Source organism: Gasterosteus aculeatus, chromosome 7 (genome assembly GCF_964276395.1).
Source record: "Gasterosteus aculeatus chromosome 7, fGasAcu3.hap1.1, whole genome shotgun sequence".
NCBI classification, from domain to species: domain Eukaryota; kingdom Metazoa; phylum Chordata; class Actinopteri; order Perciformes; family Gasterosteidae; genus Gasterosteus; species Gasterosteus aculeatus.
In genome coordinates, this window is record NC_135694.1 from 14534729 (window position 1) to 14562156 (window position 27428).

Sequence of the window (27428 nt, forward strand, 5' to 3'; positions counted from 1 at the left end):
TTTGCACTCTGAATTGTGAAAAACAAAGACAATCTTCTGATAGTGCTGCTTTGATTTTTTTTACTGATCACCTTAAAAGATTTACTTGTGTTGTCTCTGCTTTGGACCAACAGGAGCAATATAACGAAGGGCTTTGAGATATGTGGGATAGCATCTGGAATTTTACACTTTAACCCCATTTCCTCCTTTTCAAAAGTCCATTAATGCTACTTCATGTTTCTATGGCACTACTACTAACAAATCCTTCCTCAGCGCAAATATTCATGTTTGCATCGTTTTCATGTGCATTGTTTGCCATCTGCTGGTGAATGAAAGCACTGTAGGTGTAATACTGTTGAACCCTGCAGATATTTTGACTTGACCTAGTGGAGAAAAACAATGTTCTATTCAAGTGTCCGCATAGGCAATGACAGTGGGCCAGCATGAAGAAAGCTGGAGCCTCAAACTGAAGTGGCTAAATTACATTTTGGGTTGTTATTATATTTGTTTTTATCCTCCATGGGCGGAACATAAATTCTTTCATTGAAAAGGTTTATGGTGTCAAAATGCAAAAGTGTTGTCATCTTGAGGTTGTGTCATATTTATACTATTTGAATCCAGATAAACCTCACAGCAAATCAGCACACCCAACAGTGATGCAGCCAAATAAGATAGGCGTCAAACATGTTCAGTTGTCAATGATTTTTTACACACATATATATATATATATATATATATATGTATGTGTAAATATATACATATGTATATGTATATATTTACATATATGTGTGTTTGATTGTATAGCGATATGTGGTTTGATGTGCATATATGCGTATGTGTGTATATCTACGTATATGTGTTTACAGATTGATGTGTATTTATGTGTGTGTGTGTGTGTGTATATGTATTGGATTAATCGCAACACTACTGTTAGTGGAGGAACCTTTTTTATAATTTATATATATACTTGTGTACACATAAACAAACGTATGTAAGTGTGTATGTATATCTGCTCCACCATTAAGCAGAGAACATCCTCAGATTCTCAAGCAGAGATTAATCCAGATTTAAGCTGTTTTAAATGTGACCCACCTTTTGCAGTCAGACCCCCTCTTCCTGATGTTATTTAATTTTAATTACGAATGTTTTGTCTTTTTCAAGCACATTGTGACCGTTAGAGAGATAGCTGGTGCAATAAATAATATAATCTCACATCTGTGTAGATTGTGTTTGTTTTAGAGGGGCGGCCAATGCGCACACCCAAGTCAAAGTGTCCCTGCGCAAGAACCCTAACTGCTCCCTGGGTGCCTTAAGGGAAGCACACTGCTCCCACTGTGTGTGAGGGGTTAAATGCAGAAAATAATTTCCCCACTGGGATTCATAAAGGATACTTTCTTCTTAATTGTATTATTGCAGATTGAGAATTAATTTAAAATCTGCAAATCTATGTGGCCAAGAATATTCAGAGTTTCTGACTTGTGACCATCTGGTCGTTTCCCATTTAAGGTAGTCAGCAGATTACCTATCCTGAATAACTGATACAATCAACAAGCAGGCTGCTGAGCGACACTTTGACAACATTCAGGCCAATCATGCGTACAAAGACAGTCACCAGTTAATAAGTTAAGAAGACAAACACTAACTTTATCCTGTCCTTTTTTGTATTATTTAGGCCTACATCTTCTACACGTGTCCTAAACATTACATTTGACGAGGTTATACTGATCTCAAAAGAGCAGAAAATAACGCCGCTTTCTATTGGTGAAATGAAAGTGTCCATCAAAAGTAGTATCCACTCACAGACAGCATTACATGACGGGGAGGATGTGTTGAATGTCCACACAGTATGCTGCAAAACTGTTGATAATTTCACGGCTAAAGCATTTTTGGGGAGATTTGGGCAACGAGCCGCTCGTTTCCTCCGTTGCTGCAGACAGGTAGGGACTATTGAGCTGCCGCTACACGTTGATCGAACCATTTGTATCAGTTACAACGCGCACAAACACCCAGGAAACCAGTAGTTTCTGAACTGACATAGATTGAAAGTAGCATTTTGGAAATCCTTTTCGGGGCTGTCTGTCGAAGCCGACAGGTTTCCGCGCACCTCTGTCAAACGGAATGTGATAGATGGTGAAGTTTAATCAGGGATGTTGTTAGCAAGTACAGGCCAGTCAGGCTAAGAGCACTTTGCGAACCGGGGGAGGGGAGGGGTATAGAGCTGAGATGAGGATTGTCTCCCACCTCGAGGAAAACGAAAGTGTTTTCGCGGAAATTATATGACTGAACAAGTGTGTATTTCTGGGCGAGTTAACGCTCCGCGTTGGTACTTTTGTGGGCTGAAGTCGTTTAATGTGTCGCTGTCGCCGACAGTAAAATGCATCATCTAGCGAAGTACTGCGTTTCTGTACGACCACTATCAAAGCAGACAGAATAACTCAAAGGACTTCCGGTTTTACATTATGAAAATAAAAGTAGGACAATCTACTCGAACGTATGGTGATAACATACAGTGTACGAACAGTTTACATAAATGACCAACAAGACAAAAAGGGCATCTGTAGTCAAGAGACTACTTTGGACCCCAAGGAGGGTAATAGCCCAAGATTCAAAGCATCTAATTTGGCTTTTTGTTATTGCAAATTTGTTTTACATGTTGTACATCTGCTCCACATAAGCACACTATCAACCCAGATGGACCAGGTAGTTTTCTTCCAACATTGTTGTACAGGTTTTGGAGTATGTGGTTACTAGGGGAATCTGGGAACATCATATTGTCGTATAATTGCTACATGCTCATCCGATACCATGCATCTTATTCTATTTTAGCGCAATTTCATTTTGCATTCCACTCTATGCTTTTAAAAACATGTTTTTAATTTAAATGTATTTTTTTATATTGTTGTGTGTTGTTGTAATGTATTCTATGTGTTGTGTACACTTTAAATGCTAACGATGTCAAAAGCTATTTCTTCAACCCTAGTACTTAGCTCAAAATATGTGTTTGCGATTAAAATGCTACTTAAAAATCTCAGTTCAGGTCAGCAATACACGCTGTGTTGACTTAATCCATTTCACGTGCACATAATTAAAATACGTGATTAAAAATATAAATACATGCTCGGCGGGGCGAGCTGCTGACAAGTTTTCTTCTTCAATTTTATTTACAAATAGCCGTGCTTCCGGTTTGCGTGTGTCGTATTTTGACTAGCTTGATGCTCTGTGTTCAGTACAGCCAGTGCTGAACTGTTATGATGTGTCAATAAGTTAAAAGGTGGACGGACCAATGATGAGAGGGGCCCCCCGATACCTGAGCGGGATATTAGAGGTACGTTGACCCACGGAAACCACGCCGATGACAGAGAACCTGAGGTTGGATGGATGCGCCGTTTAAAGCCGCTCGCTGTTCTCCGCCGCTCAGTCAGTCACTCTGAGAAATAGTTATTATCGCTGCTGTGGACATGATGTCCGCCCGCTGCCGTTCCTCCGGTCAATCTGCCGCTTCCCTTCGACGCTTCATTCATAGCCGACGCTAGAATTCACGGCGCTGTCGCTGTTACCGTGTTGCTTCAGTATTTCGCCACTCGTTTCTGAAATCACCGTGTAAAAAATAAATGGCAAAGCAACTGTTTCTCAGTGAGGTGGTATGACCCCCCCCCCATCTGCATCAAACACACAGCCGCCAACCTGCGGTGTATCTAAACGACCAGTTGCAACAGCACTGACGAGTATTGTGACACACTTTAGTCCACGGTTGAGTCAGCAGCTGTTCCAGAAGCTTACGAGGCTTCGGAAACCATTGCACGTTAAAACCGTCACACGTCCAGTTAGCAGGCTATGGAGCTAGCAGGCTAACTAGCTGCTTTTATTCCTAGTAACACTGCTAGCAAAGGGAGCCACTGGCCGGCAAAATGCTGTCGACAGATGCACGTGCCCGGACAGAAAATCCCCAGTTTAATTAATCACTGTGGATGTTTACTCCCCGGAGCTGGAGACCTTCCCTCGACATCGTCATCGGAGAGTTTGACAGGAGTGAAATATCCCCACTACTGTACTGTACTTGGGGGTTCTCCTCCAAAGCAAGATGGACTCTCATTCGGCTCGTCCGTCTTGTCAGAGCTCAGATGGGCATCTTTGCCCGAGATGAGAACGTGTGCGTCGAAGGTGGGAGCACGTTAGAAAAAGCGAACACGTCGTTTGATCGCGTAGCTCGCCCATTTGGTGCGCGCGAGAAGCTCTCTACACGCCGCTTGGGCATCAGCAGTACCTGAGAACAGTAGAGAGGCTAAACCTGTTCGCAGTGAGAGCCTCGCTGCTTCACTTAGGCGCTGTGCCGAGGGATCAAACGCGTCCACTGGTCTCAGGGCTTCGGCCTACATGTTGTGGCTTTGGCCACAAGGGCGGATCGACTGCACGATTGAAGTGATCGGTGATCAGATCAGACAAAATGTCCCACCGTACTTTGAGGCTGACGTGGTCTCGTGCTATGCGCCGTCAATCCCCATTGCTCTGTTAAAGTTGCTTTGCGCACGTTTGTCCTGCAGCCGAGCTCGTGTTTCTGGAGGATTGTCGCAGAGATGACCGTGTAACGCATGACTGATAGCGGTGTCTTGTGTTTTATAGGTCATCGTCATTGCATGACAAAGGCTGTGGCAGATTCATCGTCATCAATCATACAGTATTTCCATAGCTTTTTCCTCTGTAAGTATCCTTGTTTTCACTTAACATTAATAAATACACACCCATTGATCTCGTCAGGATGATGTCCAGACGAATACATGGAATCATTAATTCATTGAATGCTAATTTAATTAGTGGTATGGGTGCAGAACAAGTGCAAACATGCCCAGTACAAACCAATAAAGGAAATGATACAGGGTTGTTTAATTAATATGTCATTTCTCTAGTGATTTTCTGTGAAAAACATTATAACGTGCAGTTTATGTGAAGAGTTACATATGTTTTATCCAGTCCTCTTAATTTTGTTAGGCCATTAGACTTTTCTGAAATTAGTTGCATTTCATTTAGCAGAATAACTTGATTATGTACCCATCTGAAATGTGGTAGCAAGACAGAATTAGGTACATATCCCTTCTATATCATAGCTTGTAACTTGCCCGCAGGGGTCTGCAATTACCACTTTCTTACCACTTTTTATCTAAATGAAAACTAGCCGAGGGAAGCTCTAAGAGAGCACAGAGTCCGTTATAGATCCTATGCTGAGCAGTAATACAGAGGAACATGTTTACCACTAGTTAAAAGCAATGACCACTGGAGCCCTCTGTTTGTCCCATTCCTGTTTCCGTTTAGAGCCTGACACATACTGGATTTGTGAAACTAATGCAGATGTTAGGGAGTCAAAAAATTAATTTTGTGTCTCACTGGCCAGTTTATTAAGTACACCTTGCTAGTAAAAGGTTGGACCCCATTTTGCCTTAATTCTTTGTAGCTCAAGGTATTGGAAACATTAGAGATTTTGGTCCATTTTGACATGATAACATGTCATGCGGCATGCAAACCTCCCATTCCATCACACCCCGAAGGTGCTCTATTGGATTGATATCTGGTGCCTGAGGCCATTGGAGTACAGTGAACTCATGCTCATGGTCGAGAAAGCCAGTTTGAGATGATATGTGACATGGTGCATTATCCTGCTGAAGTAGCCATGAGAAGATGTGTATACTGTGGTTATGAAGGGATGGACATGGTCAGCAACGATACTCAGGTAGGCTACGGCATTTAAACAATGTTCAATTGGTACTAAGGGGCCCAAAGTCTGCCGAGAAAATATCCACACATCAACAAGCCATTTTGGTCCACACAACAACCGCTCACTGGATATTTTCTCTTCTGGCCATTTTTTGTAAACTTTAGATGATCCCAGTAGATCAGCAGTTTCTGACATACTCAGATCAGCCCATCTGGCACCAACAACCATGCCATGTTGCTTGGTTTGAACTTCAGCAAGTTGTCTTGACCACGTTTTTATGCCTAAATGCCATTTAGTTGCAGCCATCTGGCTGATTAGCAACTTGTATTAATGAGCAATTGAACAGGCTTACCTAATAAAGTGGCCGGTGAGTGAGCAGTTAGCAACTGCCTGATGCTGTCATGTCAATATGGACCCAAATCTCTGAGGAAGGATATATATGTGTATATGTATGGATGTGTGTGAATGTATGAACTGTCAAAATGTTTCCAGGGTCTGAGATTGGCCCCCATTTTTGCATTTATCATTTATTTGATTCTAGATTTGAGTCTAGAAGCCAGAGCTCAACTTCTAATTCTATCTTTGATAACCATAACTGCACTTAAAAGGTCATTCGGTAAATTGCTGAGTTTATCACAGATATGTTTCTAATGATCGTAAATACATGCTTTAATATTCAGCATCTTTTGGGGAAAATGTAGCCTGATGTGATTAGTTATGTTTGTATGAAAAATGTCATTTCCATTACAAAGAAATATAGAATATATAGAAGCCAATAGAAATATATTGAATTTTCTGGTCTGGTCATCTACATCACCACTAGTTACAGTTCTAAACACTAATAATTTGGCAGATGCTATACCTGCTTGCATTAGATAATAAATAGCAAATGATGCATGTCTGTGGACATGGCCTGATGATGTACCCCTCTGTTGTAGGTGCGGTAGTACCATGAAGGGTGGAGGTAGGGGAAAGGAGCCACCTGTTGCAGGGGAGATCACTGGCAAGCGCCCAAAACGCAAATGCCTGCAGTGGCACCCACTTCTCTCCAAAAAGGCTCAAGATTTCTCTGAGGAGGAGGAAGAGGAGGATGAAGAGGAGCTGGAGAAGGTGAGTGTAGCTCAATCGGCCAGTTATTTGTCTGCTTCACACACTGAAGGGACAGAAAACAATGCAATGGTTTGTGAACTTGTTCCCAGCAGCCAGTGGTGTGTAGCAAGGACCAGGAGTCCCAGGTGCAGTGTGGAAGCACAGAAGTGGAGGAGGACTCAAGTGAACAGCGGGCCCGGCGGCCCATGAATGCCTTTCTCCTCTTCTGCAAACGCCACCGCTCCCTGGTGCGGCAGGAACACCCCCGTTTGGACAACCGCGGAGCCACGAAGATCCTGGCTGACTGGTGGGCTGTGCTGGAGCCCAAAGAGAAGCAGAAATACACTGACATGGCCAAGGAGGTGAATATTTCTAACCCTCCTTAAAATTGCAGCAAAGACACTCCATAGTTTCAAACTATTTTAGTAGTGATGTGTACAGTGGACCATCGCTTAATGCTAAAGAGCTAATCCAACTTGATATCACAGTGAGTTAGACTGCTAACCGTAGCACCGCGCACAAGGAAGTGTATGTCTATACTGCTCATCCACCTTTGCATAACCGAGCTAACTTATTTTAACTCCATTCACTTCCGAGCTTTTTTTTTTTTTTTTTTTTTTTCGGCAATCGCCACCGAGCTAAAAGCTAAAATGTCGACTAACGGTCGCGCAAAAGCCAACCTGTTACTTTGAGTGCGCAATGATATGGAACGCACGGGTCAATGTGACATTATGCTGAGTAATGCACACCCCCGTGATTCACACTCTCAACCAATCAGAACGCTGCATTTCATCTACCCGTATTATAAGTACATTTAATACAAAGTACTGTACTTGAATTTGGGCTGGGCCTGGTGACGTTTTTTTATTTTGTCATGCATTTCTCCTGTAATAAGGACATAACTTTGATTTATACTTCATGCTATAAATCCAGAGGCTTCAAGGTTTCGCTTGTAACTAAATTAATATTGTCCTTTCAGTACAAGGATGCCTTCATGAAGGCAAACCCGGGCTACAAGTGGTGTCCCACCACCAGCAAACCAGTTAAGAGCCCTTCCTGTCAGCCAGTCAGCACCCCCCGCAAAAAAGTTTGGTCTTTCTCTTCCAACTCAACAAAGGATTCATCCACTGCCAAAAAAGTGCCCAAAGCTGACAGTATGCCACAGTTGAACTTTGCCATGGCAGGTGTGTATACTAAAACATTGTGTGTTTGGTCACTATATGACCAAATGCTGGGTTGTTTTTGTAACTACTGTCGTTTTCAGATCCTACCAAGATGGGAGGCCTCAGCATGCTGCTGTTAGCTGGAGAACATGCCCTCACAAACAGAGAGGTGGATGCATTTGTGTTCTTGACAATATACTAATATTCTTTTTTTCCTTTTTGTTAACTAATACTGTGTTGTCCTCTCTAGATCCCTTCCAGCAATAAAGCAAGTTTACCTGACACAGCCAGCGAAGGGAACTCCCTTCCAGGGGATGAGGGAGAGGTGTGTTTTGGGACGTTATGTTTTACACCAGATAGTGAAGGTTGTGTCGTCTCTCTGGTCAGTGACCGGCCTTAGTGTAGGATAAAAAAACATCATACTGCACATTGCAGGTCTTGCAATTTTATGTTTATTTATATCTACTTACTTAATACTTCAGATTATTATTATGAAATAAAATCAACCATTACATTCTAATGGAATAAGCTGCCCAGCACTATATAGAGAAGTACATTCAAATGATTCAATTCAATTCATTTTATTTTGTATAGCCCAAAATCGCGAATTACAAATTTGCCTCAGAGGGCTTTACGGTCTGTACACATACAACATCCTCTGTCCCGAAACCCACCATCGGCACAGGAAAAACTCTCCAAAAAATGAAAAAAACCCTTCCAAGAGGGGGAAAAAAAGGGAAGAAACCTTAGGGAGAACGTCAGAGGAGGGATCCCACTCCCGGGATGGACAGACTACAATGGATGCCATGTGTACAGAATGTGGCTGACATGTATCCATAAGATAATTAATCTAATAATATCATGTTATTCTGAGTCCTTTTACTTTTGGTACTTTCAAATCAAAGGATTTCAACAGCAATATTAGTCTGAAAAGTTTGCTTTCCTCAGTCAGAGAGAGTCACAGATGGTGGGAAAGGGGATTGGCTAAAACTAAAACGGGCTTGCTCTCCCAATCTCAACCTACAGATGCTGTCTGGAACAATACCGAACAGAGTGCCTGAGCTTACTGGGACCAGGGTGAAGTGTGCCTCATCCCCTCTGGCAGAGGTTAGACTTAATGTCTATTCATGAATGATGCACCAGTTGTCAAACCTGAGTTTTACAGCCTCTGGAGGTCCTTTGGTTCATTGCACTAACAACATTTAAACCGAGAGAGATCGAGATTTGTTCGATCCAGTGTGACGTCCTCCAGTCACTGCAAACACAAAGTTAATACCAATCAATGTTTCTTCTCGGTGAAACCAAAATTATACAGATCTGCATAGCCATTTTAATGCCACCTTCAGGCCAACGTGTCTGAGTTTGTGTGTTTAAAAGATGAGCTGAAAGTTCATGGTAAGCTTTGGTAAGCTACGCTGCATGGTTAACTACTGAGAATCAGACCCAAACCTGGCTACTGACCAGTCAGCTCACTGGGAAGGTGAAATGACCGTTCATAAAGGATCCTGAGAGTGCAGTGAGAAGCAATAGGTATTGTAATATCTCAGCTTTATTTTAAAAAAATAAACAAATAGTAGGGATTAGTTGTTTTTTCACCCTGATTGTGTTGATGCTTTGAGTCTGTTACTCCATCCCTGCAGACCATAGTAACATAAAGAGCGAGGTGATGATTCGTTGATGTCTTCATTAGAAAAATAATCCACACTTCTCAGACCCTCTCTCTGCTGTCATCATTCATCAACTGTAGAATGTGCAGACATAGTCGCATACATATAGATACATACAGATTCCCACATAAATCTTTGAGCTTCTATCCTTACCCATCTTACTGTGTTTCATTTATATATGATTTGTTTGTTATACATTTCACCTTATTAAATATTGCTTTCTGTGGCAGCTTTATAGCACTATTCTCCAGCTGGTGTCACTGTTTCCTCTCATGTCTCACTCAGTATTGTTTAAAGCCAGAGTGCACAGAGCCAGTTGATGACCACCTTAATGGAACTGGTCATCCAGGATCACCAGTGTAAGGCTCAGTGAGGCCAGGTCACTTAAAAAGACCAGGCCCTCGGTCTAGTCTGTCCTAATACAACAGTAAATACTGCTGAATACTAATGTCTAAGCAGAGCAGTGTGAACTCATGCAAACCTTCTGCTGGCTTCACAGTCATCTCTCTCTGCGGCACCTGAAGGAAAACCATGCAGTCAGTCTGCTCTCTTCCAGCTTGCTGAGGTAAAGCATTCAACAGCTTGCACACAGTTCATTTAAAATTAACACAATATAGTTTTATTTAATAACTGGAGAGAGTGGTTAGCCTTGAAAACACCCTTTTTACCCGATTACGTCAGCTCCCCTACACGTTAGAGATTGAAATATTGTAAAAATAGTTGTCTCGTTTAGAAGTCTGTTGGCTGAAAGCAAACAATGATGATTTTACTTTTAGTGATGAAAGTCCTCACTGACTTCTGCTGTGCTTATTTTTCACACATTTGATTTTTTTCATCTGCGTCAAAAGTACATTTTCTGCTTCAAAAGTAGCTCTATAATAGGCGTCCAAACAACACTTTTCTGTTGTTGATTTTACAATGCAGACGGAAGGTCACATACAACTTCTGTGTCTTTTCAATCTTTGCCATTAATCTGATGCTGTGCCATGTGACAATGCTATCTGTAGATGCACATAAAAGTGTTCCAATAAGGGCACAGTGTAAAGCAAGCGACTGACCGATACATTATTCAGTCATGGCTACATTGATAGAAAGAATGTAGCAACATATTATTAGGAGAAAAATCTTATGTCCCTTTTGTATTGCTTTGTTTACCATTTGAGTTCTTTGTTGTGTCGGTAAAGATGTGCTTAGCGTCTGAAGCTGGACAGATGGACAATGCAGTGTCTCAGCAGCCTGAGGACTGCTCCTCTGCAGCCTCTCTCCAGCAAACCACAGTCAAATCAGAGATCAAGGAGGAGACACAAGACAGAGACGACTGTCCCCCTGCCTCTTGCACATCGGACCCCTCACCTTCGCTCTCCTCCGTCACTTCTACCTCCACTGATGCCATTCCACCACAACTCAGCAGCCAAAACACCCGTGTCAAAGCTAAAAGCAAGAAAAGAGAGGGGGCCAAGTCAAATGACACGGACGAGATCTCCTGCTCAGCAAAGAAGATCTTCAAGAAGAGTACCCCGGCAGAGTCCAACGTGGACAGTGTCTTCAGCACGATCGAGGCAGTGGCCAAAGGGGCCTGGAAGGACACGGAGGAGAAGCCCAAAAAGAAGATTCAGAGCAGTCCTGGTAGTGGCAACATTGGTGTGCCCAAAAAGAAGAGTAAGCCCAAAGTCAAGGTCCTGGTCCAAGACAAAGAGGAGGAGATGGAGGAGGATAGCGGGCAGGGTGGGCAGCACAGTGCCTCCGAGGTGGAAATGAAGAACGAAGAAACTGAAGAGACGAGCGATGGCAGTCCCAAGACCGAGGCAAAGGAGGCAGGCATGGGAAGCACAGATACGCAGGGCATTATGGCAGAGCCCCATCTCTCCCCCTGCAGCCCCTCCTCTTCTAAGCTCAAAGAGGAAGACAAGGGGAAAGAGAGGTCAAGTGAAGGGGCCCCCGACTCCAACACAGAGAGCCACGGCTCCAGGAAGTCAGAGCGCAGCTGTAAAGGAGCTCTGTATAAAACCCTGGTTTCGGAGGGAATGCTGACCTCACTGAGAGCCAACATCGACAGAGGTATCCACTTTGAAACTAGGGCTAACTGGGATTTCATGAGTGCTCTTTTTCTGTTTGTCTGAAGCGTTGTATGCATCATGTGTGCAGGTAAAAGAGGTGCTCTGCGTGCATCTGATCATGATGCCAACTGGAGCGATGACAGCTGGACAGTTTCTCAGATAGGAACTAATAATCCCAAGAAGCTGAAGAAGTCCAAGTCCAAAGAAGAATGTTCACAAGGGTGAGTGATGTCTTATTACCATGGTGTATCTTTCTGTGGATGATTTAATACAGTTATCTTCATTTCGTACCTTGTTTTAAACACAATTCCGAATAGCGGATTTGTACATCCATATAACTCTTAAAAGTTCTTCACCAAACCACACCAATCACAATTTTTTGATTTATAGATGTTTACAAGTCATATATATGTATCATGGATCTCTTACCTCAACATAAACATTCAGTCCACTCATTTTATGACGGAAAAAGGACTATGGCGATATGTGTCCGTCTTAACAGGGTTTCAGGAGGCTGCGGTCTCGTACATATGAAACTCATACATGCTGTAGTAATCCTGGGTGTTAGATCTGATGCTCTCGCTGTTTTAAGATCCTTCACTAATCTGAGTGTTGTTTGAAGGTTTGGTTATATGCTCAGATCCAACGTTTGACTTTGAACTTCACATGTCAGCCTAGGGAAACTGGAGGAGGAGTTTGAAAGGAAGTTTAACAGCCTGCCACAGTACAGCCCCATGACGTTTGATAAGAAGGGGACAGCTGTCACAAAGAAGAAGAAGCCCGACGGCTCCCTCACCCAAGAGGAAGTCACTAAAGCCGGAAAAGGTAAGAAGAAAAGCAAAGATATGAAATAGAGACTCGTCTTTAATATCCTCTCATCTCATCCATGTCCCACTCTGCCCTGTTGGTAGAGTCATGCTTTCTCTTTGTTAAAGACTCCACAAAATAGTATTTCCATGCTCCTGTTTTCCTTGTTTTTTTGCTATATCAGGGTCATCTCCATCTCAGAAAAAGACTTCATTCCACAAGATTGTTAGGAAGCAAAAACTCAAAAAGGAGAGACCATTTGCAGGCGACAAAGGTGACGTTTGTGCATTATGAAGCAGGCTATTTAACAGATTCCTCAAACTGTTTTTGGATTTTTTTTAAAGTTCTCTTTGTCAAAAAGACTACTACACAAAAATGACCTCTTTAAAAACATAAAGAGCCATTATCTGCGTTAACAAGGTTGTAAAAAACTCAAATTATTAACTACATACGTTTAAGGTTGAACTGTTGAATGTATTCATAACAAATATTTATTGAAATTATCTTTTGAGGCCTGTGTGCCAGCCCAGCAATGGACTTTGGTATGGTAAAATCCAGATAAAACTAATACTGAAAGAAGAAGCTCAGAGGACTGAAACTCATTGGATTTTCATTTGTACCTCTGAATATTTTTTTCACAGTAGTGGCGCAGAGTGACTCCACGCTGGATTCAGCTTCAAAAGCCAAATCATGTACCCCCGTAGCCATAATGTGCCCGGATGTCCAGGGCAGCACAAGTATGGAGATGCTAGTCGGTAGCCAGAAGAGGAAGGCCAGGAAGACCAAGATCACACATTTGGTGCGCACAGCTGACGGCAGTGTTTCTCCAGTGGAGGGTGAGTGATGGACCCTCGACTGGTCGGGAGCAGTGGGATGCCTCCGTCTAATGTGTGAAGGCCTTTTCTTTGAACCAGATTGAGCTACAGCTATTGTTCTTATTATTGTAGTGTGCTCTTCTTTTATGAGCTGTACTTTTAGAACATCCTGTTTTAGAGAAAGTGGAACAGTTACTGTCGCTAGAGAGGAAGTACTTCTTAAAAATACCAAAATAGAGCTAAATGTCCAGTTGACAAACTAGTAACTAGTTATTGTGAATATTTACTTTTACTAGCAAGGCAAACAGTTGCATTATCCCTACAAAACAATCAATATAAAATGCTTTGCAACAGACTATTTTATGTTTTTGTTTGTTTGTTGTCACAGAGGATAAAACTCGGGACCTGAACCAGGAAGAGGATAAGAAGCCATTACCCCAACAGAATTTATGCAATGAAAAAGGTACCCACAGTAATCCGAAAGTCAAGGAGGAGGAAGATGACGAGGAGGCTGAGAGGAGCACCGCACCACAAGAGCTACCTGCTTTCTTCAGCCTGGCTGCCCTAGCTGAGGTAGCAGCCATGGAAAACGTTCACAGGTAGAGACACAGCTCGGCCTTATCACAACCCTGTTCAGTAGATTATAAAATATGCTGATATAGTCTCTCCCCTAGGTTTACAACTTTGCAGGAGTGGACTGACCGACAAGAGGGGGGGGGTGTAATATAAAATAATAATATAAATGTGACACTTTCAATCCCATTTGTTAGGACATCATCACTTTTAATATAGCCAGTCATGTCTTTCACCGCTTCTCAGCAAGATCTTTTCTGTGGGGGACTCGCGTTTTTTCATAACCAACACCCCTTTAAGTTTCTAAGTCGCTGTGCAGCCCTTTGATTGCGCATTCTGGACCACTGTGAGATGGTTCGGGTCCCTTAATGGGACTACCTAAACTGTTCAGTTCAGAATGTTACTTCTTCAATTGAGCATGCCTGACAAGCTCTAAGCCCTAAACCTAAACAGATAGCCTTAAATGGAAATTGGTGAGATTTGAAGCATAATGGAGTGCCTCCAAACATGTTCGCAATAGATGTTTACAACATGCACAGAAGAGGGTTTACTGAATCTGACTTGGAAAGCAGAACAAACCTCAAAGAAAAAAATGAATGTGGTTTAACGTAGAAAAACTCAAGTGCTTCATGAGGCCTGTGTCAGTCCTCATCATGTCATCCTCACACAGAGTAAATCCTTTCTCATCTTAAATGAAGAAAAAGAGCCAACGGCAGCGTTGTTCAGATTCCCTACATGGTTTAGTAAAACAAAACAAACTACCTAAAAAAAAAAGTGTCTTAAACTCTTCATTCACTTGGTCTTTCAGAGGCCAGAGAGGCTTGGCTGAGAATCCCAAGAAGGAGCTGGCCCAGACTCCAGTGCTCATCTCCTGCGCTGATCAGTGAAACTCTGCTACTGTCATGAGAAGCAACGACATGGACATTGGCGGTGAAGCTTTGCTATCTACACTGAAAGGAGACCCAATCAGGAAGCGTTGGACCGACTCCATGTTACCTTTGTGGTGAATTTGCTTGAGCTGGGGTTCATGATAGGGGAGAGAAAGCCCCTCTCTTCCTCGCAATCTGTGTTTCCCCAGAGCGCCTTCCTTTGGTTTGAGTGAGGATGCCTTTCTTTTTTCCTCTCTCCCCCGCTAGATGCCTCGTTTGGGCCTGTGGAAGAAACATGCTGTATCCCAGTGCATGGCTTCCTGTGTAGAGATGGTTGTCATGGAATTATTGTACACAGTTTTGTCAAATAGAGGCCATTTTTAAGGTCAAGTCTTGCGATTTAAGAAATTATAGCGTTTTAGGTTTGCAAAAAACACTGCATTGGTTTTCTAGACAAACCGCTTTCTGTCACCTTTTTACCTCACGCACACGCCTACTGAAGAGCTCCCTCCACCCGGGTAGAAGACCTCTGTATTTGAATAGTTCTGATCCCTTGCATTCCTTCCAGCTTTGACCCAAAATGACTTTAGCCAGGGTAAATGATCGTGATGGATAGCCTTTCATCAACAACCCCTTGGTGAGTGTGTCTCACCCAAGGGGTTGAGAATTCATGGCTGAGTATTTGATATATAAGTTATGATGCTACTGTAAGACAGTTTTGGTAGCTACAAATAATCATGTTAGACTTGATGTGTCAGAGTAGATTTGTGCAGACTTAGCATCTGAGCTTGAGTTTGCCAGAGCTGACCCTTTAGTAGTAGGTTCAGTGTCCTGTCAGGCTAAGGAGACCGTAGGTCGGCTTCAAAACGTCTCTGTGATGGGAAGTTGTGTGAAAGTGAATCAAATATAGCCTTAACCCGCTCACCCAGACCCCCATCCAGACATAGAAGCAGCTTCTTGCTCGACGTCATCACAGCCCTAAAGTCAGTGTAAACATTTTAAATAGTGAAATGCAGTTTTGTCAATACTTGATCTTATTGCAGTTTGCGTAGCAATTAGAAAGGTTAATTCCTTGTGTTATTTCATGGAATAGGTGTTTTTAATGACATAAACACTGCACTAACTTGTAGCTGAAGTTTAAGTTGCTCTCTGAAGGGTAATAGAATGCCTTGTCTCCACCAGTCAAGTGTTCCTCCACCATAGTGTCTTCAGGGCCTGTATGAAGCCAGTCTCAGGCGACGACATGAAAGCATGTTTGTCCATCCAAGTGGAATATTTTTGTCATGAATTATGTCTCATCAAATGAGCAATTCAAAATATAGAATAAAAAATCTGATTTTGTGCACAGGCAATATTGATTGAATGTGTTTAAATCAGTGGGCCATGCTATGGTTGCTCACAGAGCTAATGGAGACAAGGCATTTGATACCAAATTCCTCTTTTTTGTCCCATTGGCCTTTTGAGATTGTATTCCCGAGTAATGGTCTACTCAGAGGTCTCAGTAATCTCAGTAATGTTTTCATTGTTTAGAAGTATTTATATTATTTAGATGCAACTCTGTGTTCTTTATGTTTGGCTTTGTTTTGCTAATGCTTGGTCCAAGTCATTCCATTTCCATTTCCTTTGTCGTGACCACATGTTAATTTTTAGTGACCCATCTGTGGGAGTAAGGAAAATAAGGAAGGATGCAGTTTTGCTGCAGGGTTAGTCAGAAGTTGGAAGAGCTGCCACGTGCATGGAGGATTAGTGAGAGCTGATAGCCCCCGCCTCCTTTTGTTCCTCTGTGTAGACCAATACTTAATTTATCACATTTGAGATTCACATTTCTAACTTTTATAGCTCTTTCTTTTCTATTTAATCATTCTTCTCTTAACATGTCTGCATTTGTAATGCTCTTTTTACTAGGTCCTCTTTATGCTTTTCCTGAGGTCAAGTTTACTGGATTAAGAATGTTGTTAAAAAAAGATCAAGCTCACAGACGAGGAATGCTCCTACGCTTACATGCTAAGCAAACAGGCACTGAGAAGACATGCACAGTCTATACAGTGAGCTCGTCTCCTCACCTCTGGAGGGGTGTATTCCACTGCGACTGCATCACCGTTTCTTGGGTATATGTTAAGAAGTGTTAAGAGTCTGAGGACTCTTAACAATGGGACTGACAGATTAAAGGGTCTTGGAGAACTAGTGAATTTTAAAGGGGAATAGGTTTCCTAATATGAAGGCATTGTTACATGGTAATAATGTTTTGCCCATGTGTGCAAATGGTACAGTACATGCAACACATCTATAAATCCTGTCCAATTTTTTTCTTATTATCTCACAAACTAACTGCAAATGTTTCCCAGGTAAGCGTCATGCTTTACAATTATCCTAATAATAAATGGTATATCTATTTTTTTCAAATACAAGAAAAAGTAACATTAAGGATGATCCAAGCAGAAAATGTATACTTCTTCCACTGGTGGACATCAGTGTAATTCTTTGCAAAGACAAAGAAATTGTCTTCCCCACAAGATAGAGATATATTTGCTTATAGTAAGTGAGTTTAATGACATTTGCCAAAGAAAAGGGAAAGTTATATTCAAATGGAAATCTTGTTTTAAAATAAAAAATAAGAAGAAAGCTGGCAAACCAGTTCCACCTCATTTCCTTGGTGTGTCAATCTTCAGGTAAAAATATCAGCACAATTCATCCTGTGTGTCCAGTGGGATTTCCTTGGTGTTTGAGCTCAGAGTTGGAATGAAGTGCAACAAAAAGGCACCACTCAATGCCTCTTTTAATATTCAATATTTGCACCTTATGTCCCAAACCAAAATGATCATGGTCTTTAAAAAATATATCATTTTTACTCACTCAATGAAAATTATGCATTTTAACTCTTATATATGCGAGAATCCAGTCAATAACAAATCCACACATCAAACAGCCATAATATACTGTCATCTCCCATCCCTCACTTTTTCTATCTAGAAAAGGCTTCTATAAAGTGAAATTCCTATATTAGTTACCTAAATGACTATAATACCCTTTGTGCTAGTACTGTCTTCTTGAATGTAATCATTTTGTACCTGTATTTTTCTAATTCAGTCTTGATTGTACTGTATGTATGCTATGACGGTATACTCTTCCTTAGGTGCATAGTTCCTTACGATCGACAGTTCTCATGACAGGATAGCTGCTGTGCTGCGAACTCAATGGAAACGTGTGGAGGTTTAAGTCCAAAGGACTTCCTGTACTGTGTGAGCATCCATGACACTGATGACCATCCATGAAAGATTCTTGCATTTAGAGTGGTGGGACAAACATTTGCCCTGGTTTGCTACTTCTGTTTTTCCCCTTCGCAGTAGAAGTGAAAGTCGGATCACGACAGTTTATAAAACGAAGACGCTCCTGCACTCAGAACAATTGAATGCTTGAGTTTCAACTTATTTATTACTGTTCCTTTTTATAGATTTAGGTGAATAAAAATATTATAAAATATACAACTGAATATGCATCCATTTATACATGAACGTGTATAAAACAACCTACCCTTTACTAGAATGTAGATCATGGCTTCCTTTTTGTTTCTTTTTTTGTGACGAGGTTATGCCTGATCTTTAAAGTCTCTTTCCTCTGATAGTTTGTACAACCTGTGCTTAATCTAATTTATGCTACTGATGACCATCATGACAGCTGTGTTGTTTTGATTGTTACCGCCCAGTGGTTAAATGCAGCCTTGCCTTACTGGAACCCCTGCTTAGTGAGGGATCCCTCAGCCACTTTACCGCCCCCCACAACTCCTATGTCATAACACTGTTTGCTGATGCAACTATTATTCCTTTTACACTTTCTGCTGACGCAACTACTTCTTCTTGGACACCTATTAAAATAACATCTATTGCATCTGTGTGAAAAGCTGTGTTGTTCATGCTGCTTTGTTGAGTGTTTGTTCTTCTCCCCTGTGGCCTCACTGGACGTAGGCTGTGGTGGAGTTTGAGCCCTTGAATTCACACCAACTACAACGTTGGTTTAAAAAGAACTTTGAGTAAATATAATTATATTGATATTGCAGAATGTCAAAAGTTGCATTATATTTCTTTACATATATCATATTTGCTTAAAATCTTGCAGAACCTAAACTTACATCTTACACTCCAACATCACACTATCCCATAGATGGGATGACCAAACCACAGCCCGCTGGCTCTTTTTAAATGGCCCTTGGGAAATTAAAAAAAACGATCTTGACTATGGCTCTAACGAATTGCATTGTGTATACATTATACATGCTAGTTTCAATACAGATGTCAGCTACATCTGGACATCAAGTCCAGTGAATGATCTTGAACCTCTTTGAACAGAAACCAATATTTACTTTGTGCGTGTTCGGTTTATTACTTGATTGTATTAGACAAATTTGTATCTTACATTGACATTGTAATCTTTTAAAGCTAGGGGTGGTAATCTTAAGAATTAAGATGTTGAATAAAAAAATATATCTATATCCAACCTAAAGACCCCGCTCGGTGTTGTCTACTCTTTTTTTATGAAAATAGTGAACAGCTGCAATAATGTCCGAGTCCTCAACTGACATCTTATTCCTCCACCAAAATGATAATAAAGGTAAACAAACAACATGGCTTCTGTTATTGTTTGCATTAATCCAGCAGCTCAGATTTTGTGCGGAATACACTATGGTAGACGTGCATTAAATGATTGGACGCGTTTATTACAATCCTGTACAGCCGCAGACCATATTTGCTTCCCCTTTCTTTATATTAGAGCATTGGATTCGTTGATTGTCAATACAAGCACAAAGCGCATTGACTGGGAGTCGATGTGCTGTCAGCGCCAGTAACCGGGTACCCCACGTGACTTTAGTGTCACATGACAACGCCCTCTTAAAGCTATTTTGCTGACGCTAAGAAAATGGCAGCGTTCTTGCAGTGGAGAAAATTCGTATTCTTTGACAAAGACACGGTGAAGGACCCTGTGGATAATGGGAAAAACTTTGTGCTTCCTAATGGAATATCGGCTTGTGACTCCGGCCGGGGTCACATTGTTCTCGGAGATATCCTTCTGACGAAGCACTGCTTAGCTAGGTTAGCTCAGCTAATGCTAGTACAGGTTAGCGCAGCAAACAGCAAACTTTTTAACTGAATAACTTAACCGTAACCATGCCAACGCAATGAAGACTACTCAGTACTGCCAGGCTAAGTTCCGGTTTCCAGTACTGGAAATGATGCCATTGACGTTCAACTCAACTGACTTGCTGTCAGCCAAACAAACGGGTACTCTGGTTTCCTTCCCCAGTCCGACCATTGGTGTAAAATTGTCCCCTGACTGGCGTCCAGGGTGTTACTCGTCTCATGCCTCATACTACCTGACACCCCTCGAAGGATAAACGGTATAGAAGATGATTGATCGACTGAATGGTCTCGAACCAGTTGGATTGAATTACTTAACTACAGTCATTAACATCAATAAATGCTTCATCTAAATAGTACATCCATACGTAAATGTCCTTAACTTCTACAATGTCACATATGGATGGCAAGATCTATCTGTTGACCCGCTCCCTGCAGTTGACATCTTTTCAGGCCTACAAGTTGCGGGTAACACATCTCTACCAACTGAGGCAGCACAGCATCCTTGTGTCAGTGGGACAGGATGAACAAGGAATAAACCCTCTAGTAAGTGATCGATTCCTTCCAGAAACCTAAAACACAAACTTTTTGATCGGACGACCCCTAAACTGAATCTGTAATTGTTTTTCAGGTAAAGGTCTGGAACCTTGAAAAGAGAGACAGTGGGAATCCTCTGTGCACTAGGATTTTCCCCGCGATTCCGGGTAACAAACCGACAGAAGTGTCTTGCCTAGGTGTACATGAAAACCTCAACTTTATGGCTATCGGTAAGACACAAAGAAAGGGTCTGCTCTGAGCCGTTTGACCCAGTAATGGCAGCTCGGCCTCCCAATTAATAATGGTGTTGTGTTACTTAACAGGCTTCACAGATGGCAGCGTGGTTTTAACTAAAGGTGACATCACTAGAGATCGTCACAGTAAAACTCTGACTCTGCACGAGGGAACCAGTCCAGTCACAGGCCTCGCTTTCCGCCAGGTGGCAAAGGTCACCCATCTGTTTGTTGCCACTCTGGAAACGGTCCATGTAAGTATGAGCATCCTTGGATAATGTGACTTGTTCTATGACTCTGCTCTAGAGGCGGTCTGACCTCCTGTCCTCTCCATGCCAGTGCTATACCCTGTCTATCAAGGAGTACCCAAAAGTAGAGCTGGATACACACGGCTGTGCACTGGGGTGCTCCTCCCTAGCAGATCCCTCCCAGGACTCCCAGTTCATCGTGGCCGGTGAGGAATGCGTGTACCTGTACCAGCCTGATGAACGAGGGCCCTGCTTCGCCTTTGATGGACACAAGCTGTTGGCACACTGGCACCGTGGATATCTGTTTTTACTCAACAGGGATGCCAAGTCGTCCAACAAGTAAGGACACCGCTGAACAAATTTGATGATGATATACTGGAAATCCTTTTATCTTCACCAACTAGACAACTTGTCTGCAGCATTTAGAGAGAGGAGTGGGGAAGTGTGAACTTCTGATGTGTTAGCCAGCTTACACAATGAGAGCCAGAACCAAACTGAGCTTTAATAGCTTCGGACAATAACAAATGCAGTGACATCAATAGAATATTCCAGCAAATCAAAGATGCATTATAATAACTTTACAGAAAGCTCAACAAAGGAAAGCTGCAGCAGAAGTTGTTGTGTTCCAAACATTTCCTTTGTTGAAATGTATTTTTTCTTACTATGGACGGCTCACGCCTCCAGTCTAGTGGCAAACGATTAGAACAGACAGTAATACTTATGAAGTGACGTTGGTTACCTAATCTTTTTCTCACATATTATCTTCCTCCTGCATGAGGAATGAATTGCAGTTCCTCTTCAATCAGTATTTGAAGGTCAGCAATACCAACCCTTTATTGTGCGCTCCATTGAACAGCATCATTTTTTAGAAATAGCGTCACTTTGCAATGAAACGGACCGTGGCTCTCCTCATTTCCATCTATAGGAATACAGTCTCACTGATTGCTCTTCTACTCAGGACAGAATTTGGTAGCAGCTCTCCATCAGACAAACAGCTTCTTACCATTTATGACCTGGACAACAAGTTCATCGCCTACAGCGCCTCTTTTGATGACGTCATAGACGTGGTGGCAGAGTGGGGGTCCTTCTACATCCTCACCAGAGATGGAAGAATGTCTGTTCTTCAAGAGAAAGACACACAGACCAAACTGGAGGTGGGTGCAGAGTAGGGGGCACCTCCTGCACGTGGTAGTTCCTGACATGCACAATCAGGATCGGTAATGATTGAGTCCCTTTGTTCAGTAAATACAATCACTGGAACTGTGATCAGGAGTCCTCCTTGTTTCTCCCTTAAGATGCTGTTTAAGAAGAACTTATTTGTGATGGCCATAAACCTTGCTAAGGGCCAGCATCTGGACAGCGACGGGCTGTCGGAGATCTTCAGACAGTACGGTGATCACCTTTACCTAAAGGGAGATCATGACGGTGCCATTCAGCAGTATATCCGGTAATGGTTGTCTTTTTCCAAACTTATCTTACAATGAATGTTAAATGTATCTTCACTGGTTGAACAGGTGGGTCAGAAATCTACATGACAAAAGTAAAGCGCACAAATCTTCTAATCATTCACAAATTGTTTTAGTCATGTTTTCTATTGGATAAAAATGAAACCGCTGTCTCCAGGATAATTTAGCCTAATACATCTAGTCTTTACCTGCTGGCATTTTCTCTTGAATGTGCAACTATTATCAGAGGTGAAAAGGAAAGCTGTCTCTCCTCGACCACAAAGAAACATGTGTTTTATTCCTCTTTATGACTTGCTAGATGTTTTAGTCCAGGGGTCTCAAACTCCGGCCCGCGGGCCACATCCAGCCCGCTGGGGCATCTGGTGCGGCCCGCCGGGAGCTACTGACTTTGGCGCACCCCTCCGTCCACCATACTGCTCGCCGTTTTGACCGTCAGCGCCGTCGACCGTACCGTTCGCCACAGTGATGAGTTTGTGCTTCTGGTTCATTGTCAATGTCACTTAATTTGTTGAAACATCCCTTTCCCACAGCACCATTGGGAAACTGGAGCCGTCATATGTCATCAGGAAATTCTTGGATGCGCAGAGGATCCACAACCTGACAGCATATCTGCAGGCCCTGCACAGACAGTCCCTAGCCAACGCAGACCACACCACACTGCTGCTCAACTGTTACACCAAGCTGAAGGACAGCTCCAAGCTGGAGGAGTTCATTAAGGTGACCGACCATTATGAGTAAGAGGATGTTGCTTACAGTGATACTAATGGGAATGGAAAGAAACTGCTGTTTCGCGTGTGTGTGTATGTATATGTATGTATGTATGTATATATATATAGAGAGCGAGTGATATATCCCTTATAGTTTAAAGCCTATATAAAAATGACTGCCATATTATGACACCCGTATATGTATTTGAACAGAGCAATGAAAGTGAGGTCCACTTCGATGTTGAGATCGCCATCAAGGTTCTTCGGCAGGCCGGCTACCACAGCCACGCTGTGTTCTTGGCAGAGAAACACATGCACCATGAATGGTACATGAAGATCCAGCTGGAAGACTTAAAGGTAAATAGACATGCAAATAGCAACCAATATAAGTGTCATAGCACTGCTTTTGCCTTAGCCGAGCATGTTTGGCAGAGCACCTTGAGCGCCGTGTACAACCAGTATGGATCAACTAATTAACCAATTGATCCATATATATAAGGCGCTCCGGATTATAAAGCCTAGTTTATGGTTCTGCGTTTTCAGAGCGACGCAGACGCAAGACCCCCTTGAGTGTCCCTTGCGTACCCTTTCACACCTCCTTGCGTGTGTCGAGCCATTTTTCTAGGCTTGCGTCGCTTTCGACACAAGCGACGCAAGCTTCTCGCAGCACACAAGGCTGCGATTGGTCTGCTAACTACATCCTTTACGGAGTCTCACATTTCCGTTTTCATAGCCCGATACCGCCATTATTAAAACGAAGAATGTTTACGAGAGGACGGATCAGATTGAAGAACTTTTGTCGGAAGAAATGCGTAAATATGACCGCTTATACAACCCGTAATTGGCGGGTTGTAGAAGCGGGTTGGATTCATGGAGGGAGATCGCCGCAAACGCCGGTTTCGAGAGGTGCACAAAGTTGTGGAGGAACATACGGGACAAATGTGTCCGCGATGAAAAGCAGCAGTGGCGATGCACGGGGCAATAAAGTCTATGATAAATAAATAAACAAATAAATAAATAGACGTGACTCTCTAGGTTGTCTTCAACAAAACACGTTACTCCGCCTGTTGTTCTGGCGGTGAATTGCTCTGCAACACACGCAAGACTTTTAGAACCATGAATTCAAACGAGTGCGACGACGCAGACGCATGCGCCAGCCTTAAGGTGCACTGTTGTTTTTTGAGAAAATTAAAGGCTTTTAAGTGCGCCTTATTGTGCGGAAAACACGGTAGTCCAAAATTCAACCCAGTGCACCGGGTGTACTGGGCAACTGTATTGGATTGAAATCAGTTTACTGTAACAAGTGGGGGCAGGCCCCCCTCGCTCATCATAGTCCTTACTTAGGGCTTCAACTGCCAAATGTACAGTCTTTATCCATTCAGAACATTTGTATCTCTCTTTCTCTCATAGATACATAAAGCCAACAATGTTATTCAACATGTGAGCATTTTCCGCATCTTCATAGGGTTTTGCTCTGATTCCCTCCTAAACCTAGAATTACCAGGAAGGGCTGCGCTACATTGGACGTCTGCCTTTCGAACAAGCTGAGAGCAACATGAAGCGTTACGGCAAAACACTGATGCACCATGTCCCCGAGGGTACCACGCTGCTCCTGAAGGGATTATGCACCAACTACCAACCCAGCACAGACGCTACTGAAAGAGACAGCCTGGATAGGGGTCGGGCCAACAAGGTCAGTCTGCAGCACTTCTGTTTCCTTTGTGTTCATCGTGCTGTGATATCTCTGTGGACCAGACTGATCCTACAGGGTCGCAAATCTTCTTTTAACTGCCTTTCCATGTTTGGTTCATTTAAAGGCCAACTCTGAGGAATTTATCCCAATTTTTGCCAACAACCCTCGAGAGCTGAAAGCCTTCCTGGAACACATGATGGACGTGGACTCTCGCTGTCCCCAGGGAGTGTATGACACATTGCTGGAGCTCCGCCTACAAGACTGGGCACACGAACAGGACCCTGTGGTCAGTGCCTCACATGCAAACTATCAATTAATAAGCGTGTGTGTGTGTGTGTGTGTGTGTGTGTGTGTGTCATATATATATAATATTTAAAAAATCAGAAGCCTTTGGAGGATTCAGCTTATCAAAGGATGTCTCATGTGAACTAGTCTTTGTTACGCATTTGCTTGGAAGAGGAAAAAGGTCCTGCAGGGGGAAGCGGTGTCCCTCTTGAGAAGTGACAGCACGGTGTTTGATAAGGCCCTGGTCCTCTGCCAGATGCACAACTTCAAAGAAGGCGTCCTCTACCTTTATGAGAAGGGTAAACTGTAAGTGACAGATTAATATGCATGCGTGTACCTATATATAAATATCTATTGACCATGATTTGCATACACTGTGCAGGTACCAGCAGATCATGCACTACCACATGCAGAATGAGGAGTACGGGAAAGTGGTTGAGGCCTGTCAGCTTTATGGGGATCAAGAGGGTTGCCTATGGGAGCAGGCATTGGGATACTTTGCCAGGAAAGAAGAGGACTGCAAGGCCTACATCAGTGAGGTCCTACATCACATTGACCAAAACAACCTGATGCCTCCATTACTCGGTGAGCTGCTGGGTGCTTTACGTAAATGCTGCATGGGTTTTGAGATTTCTTTTCAGGAGCATGTTGTTTTTGAAAGAAGCCCAGTATTACAGCCATGTTTTTTCTGCTGCCACAGTGGTGCAAACACTGGCGCACAACTCCTCAGCCACTCTCTCCGTCATCAAGGACTACCTCATCAACAAGCTGCAGAGGGAGAGCCAGCAAATTGAGGATGATGAGCGCAAAATCTGCCAATACCGCGAAGAAACAGCCCATCTTCGCTCTGAGATCGAGGAGCTCAAAACCAGGTGGGCCACGTGAATGGTGGAAACATTCATAGACTTACCTTTTAGACCAGTATATCTCCAGTGGGGTATTGGGGGAAAACTGGAATTCTTTTAGAGCAAACCTGGTGAATACAGCGGGGGGGCAAATCCCTTTGTAAAAGTGGCGTCAGTAACCAACAAAGCACAACTGGTTTCACATACAAAATTGTGCATTGCATGAAAGCGCACACCATCACCGAGGAGCTCAGACTCCCCGCATATTGATGACACATACAGACACAATAAGAAATCTTTTTGCACATTGGTTGTTGGAAGACCTAACGGTTGGTTGTTCTAACTAAATGATTGCACATTTTATTTTTATTTTTTTCCGATGGAGCAATCAGGTTTATTTGAAAGTGATTACAATTGTCTTCACTCTATTATTTAATAAAAGATGTGAGAAGCAACAAATCAATAAAAATTCAACATGAACCGTTTTTTGTTAGAATTTTGTTTTAACTTCCTTTCTTTTCCTCCAAAGTGGGGCGTGACAGAAAAAGTTGAGAACCACTGCTTTAGATGGCCGGGGTATATTATCATTCCCAAGTATTTCACTTCTACCTGTTTCTGCTGTCCCGTCGTGCTCATTCCTTCTGTAGCTACTTGTGCTTATGTGATGTGCAGAGGTCCTAGATTTCCCAATGTGACTGTAAATCTTTGGATTTCTACACAGTGCCAAGATATTCCAGAAGACCAAGTGTAACATGTGCAACAGCCCTCTGGAGCTGCCTTCTGTTCATTTCCTGTGCAGCCATTCCTTCCACCAACACTGCTTCGAAAACTACGCTGAGAGTGAGGCAGAGTGCCCAACTTGTACTCCCGGGAACCGCAAAGTCATGGACATGCTGCGTGCCCAGGACCAGAAACGTGACCTGCATGACCACTTCAACAGACAGGTGACCATACTTGAGCTTTGACTGGAAGGAAGTCAATCAAAAACAATAGAAGATGGAATGTTGGAGTTAAAGTTCTTGTGTCTGCTTTTCAGTTACGCAGCTCCAATGATGGTTTCTCGGTCGTGGCTGACTATTTTGGTCGAGGAGTGTTCAACAAACTGACTCTGATCACCGACCCACCTGGCAGCAAAACTGGGAGCCTTGAAGTGAATCTGCAGAGAGACCTTCTCATCCACACCAAGAGAAACTGCTGAAAAGATCCGCTACCTACCTGAGCTGGCACACAAGGACAGCCTCTCCACCTTCCCGCTGGCATGCCACTTTGTTTGGCAGCTGTCATGGAACTATTTGCACTGTGCTACTTGTTGTGTATAACTGGGAATGTATAAATGTGCTTAAGTCGAAACTAGTAATACTGTGTCTGCAGCCTTGCTGAAGTACTTTTGACACTTTTGATGTGTCTGCTCGTAGTGATCATTAACATATATTCCCCTGTAAACCTCAACAGTCTGTCTCTCATTGAAGAAATGTATGCATGTTAACTTGAAGAATTCACGGTCAGATTGAATAAAATCATGTCATGGTTCTAATGATGAACTCTTTGAACTTCAAGTC

At 42.7% G+C, this 27428-nt stretch overlaps 2 protein-coding genes across 15 annotated transcripts; both read left to right on the plus strand.

Annotated features, from left to right (window-relative positions):
* The first annotated feature begins 1773 nt into the window (after positions 1-1773).
* On the plus strand, positions 1774-18611 carry bbx (BBX high mobility group box domain containing). Of its 14 annotated transcripts, none has more exons than XM_040181250.2 (17): positions 1778-1916; positions 3244-3304; positions 4600-4677; positions 6625-6796; positions 6886-7137; positions 7755-7959; positions 8040-8107; positions 8189-8263; positions 8965-9045; positions 10105-10170; positions 10790-11663; positions 11751-11883; positions 12336-12487; positions 12654-12743; positions 13111-13305; positions 13673-13883; positions 14666-18611. In XM_040181250.2, exons 4-17 carry the CDS (start codon positions 6638-6640, stop codon positions 14742-14744), a joined length of 2640 nt encoding a protein of 879 aa, XP_040037184.2. In that variant the 5' UTR covers positions 1778-1916; positions 3244-3304; positions 4600-4677; positions 6625-6637; the 3' UTR covers positions 14745-18611. The 14 variants fall into 14 exon arrangements, with proteins under 14 accessions (XP_040037185.2, XP_077963460.1, XP_040037184.2 ...); XM_040181249.2 differs by having other exon boundaries at positions 1781-1916; positions 3207-3304; XM_078107329.1 differs by having other exon boundaries at positions 1781-1916; positions 3207-3304; positions 6889-7137.
* Positions 18612-19490: 879 nt separating this feature from the next.
* Positions 19491-27410, plus strand: vps11 (VPS11 core subunit of CORVET and HOPS complexes). Its single transcript, XM_040181834.2, has 16 exons — positions 19491-19779; positions 20253-20401; positions 20487-20622; positions 20716-20879; positions 20965-21212; positions 21832-22027; positions 22169-22320; positions 22870-23056; positions 23260-23403; positions 24542-24739; positions 24864-25025; positions 25197-25330; positions 25407-25609; positions 25725-25896; positions 26591-26813; positions 26906-27410. Exons 1-16 carry the CDS (start codon positions 19638-19640, stop codon positions 27065-27067), a joined length of 2772 nt encoding a protein of 923 aa, XP_040037768.1. The 5' UTR covers positions 19491-19637; the 3' UTR covers positions 27068-27410.
* The last annotated feature ends 18 nt before the right edge of the window (positions 27411-27428 follow it).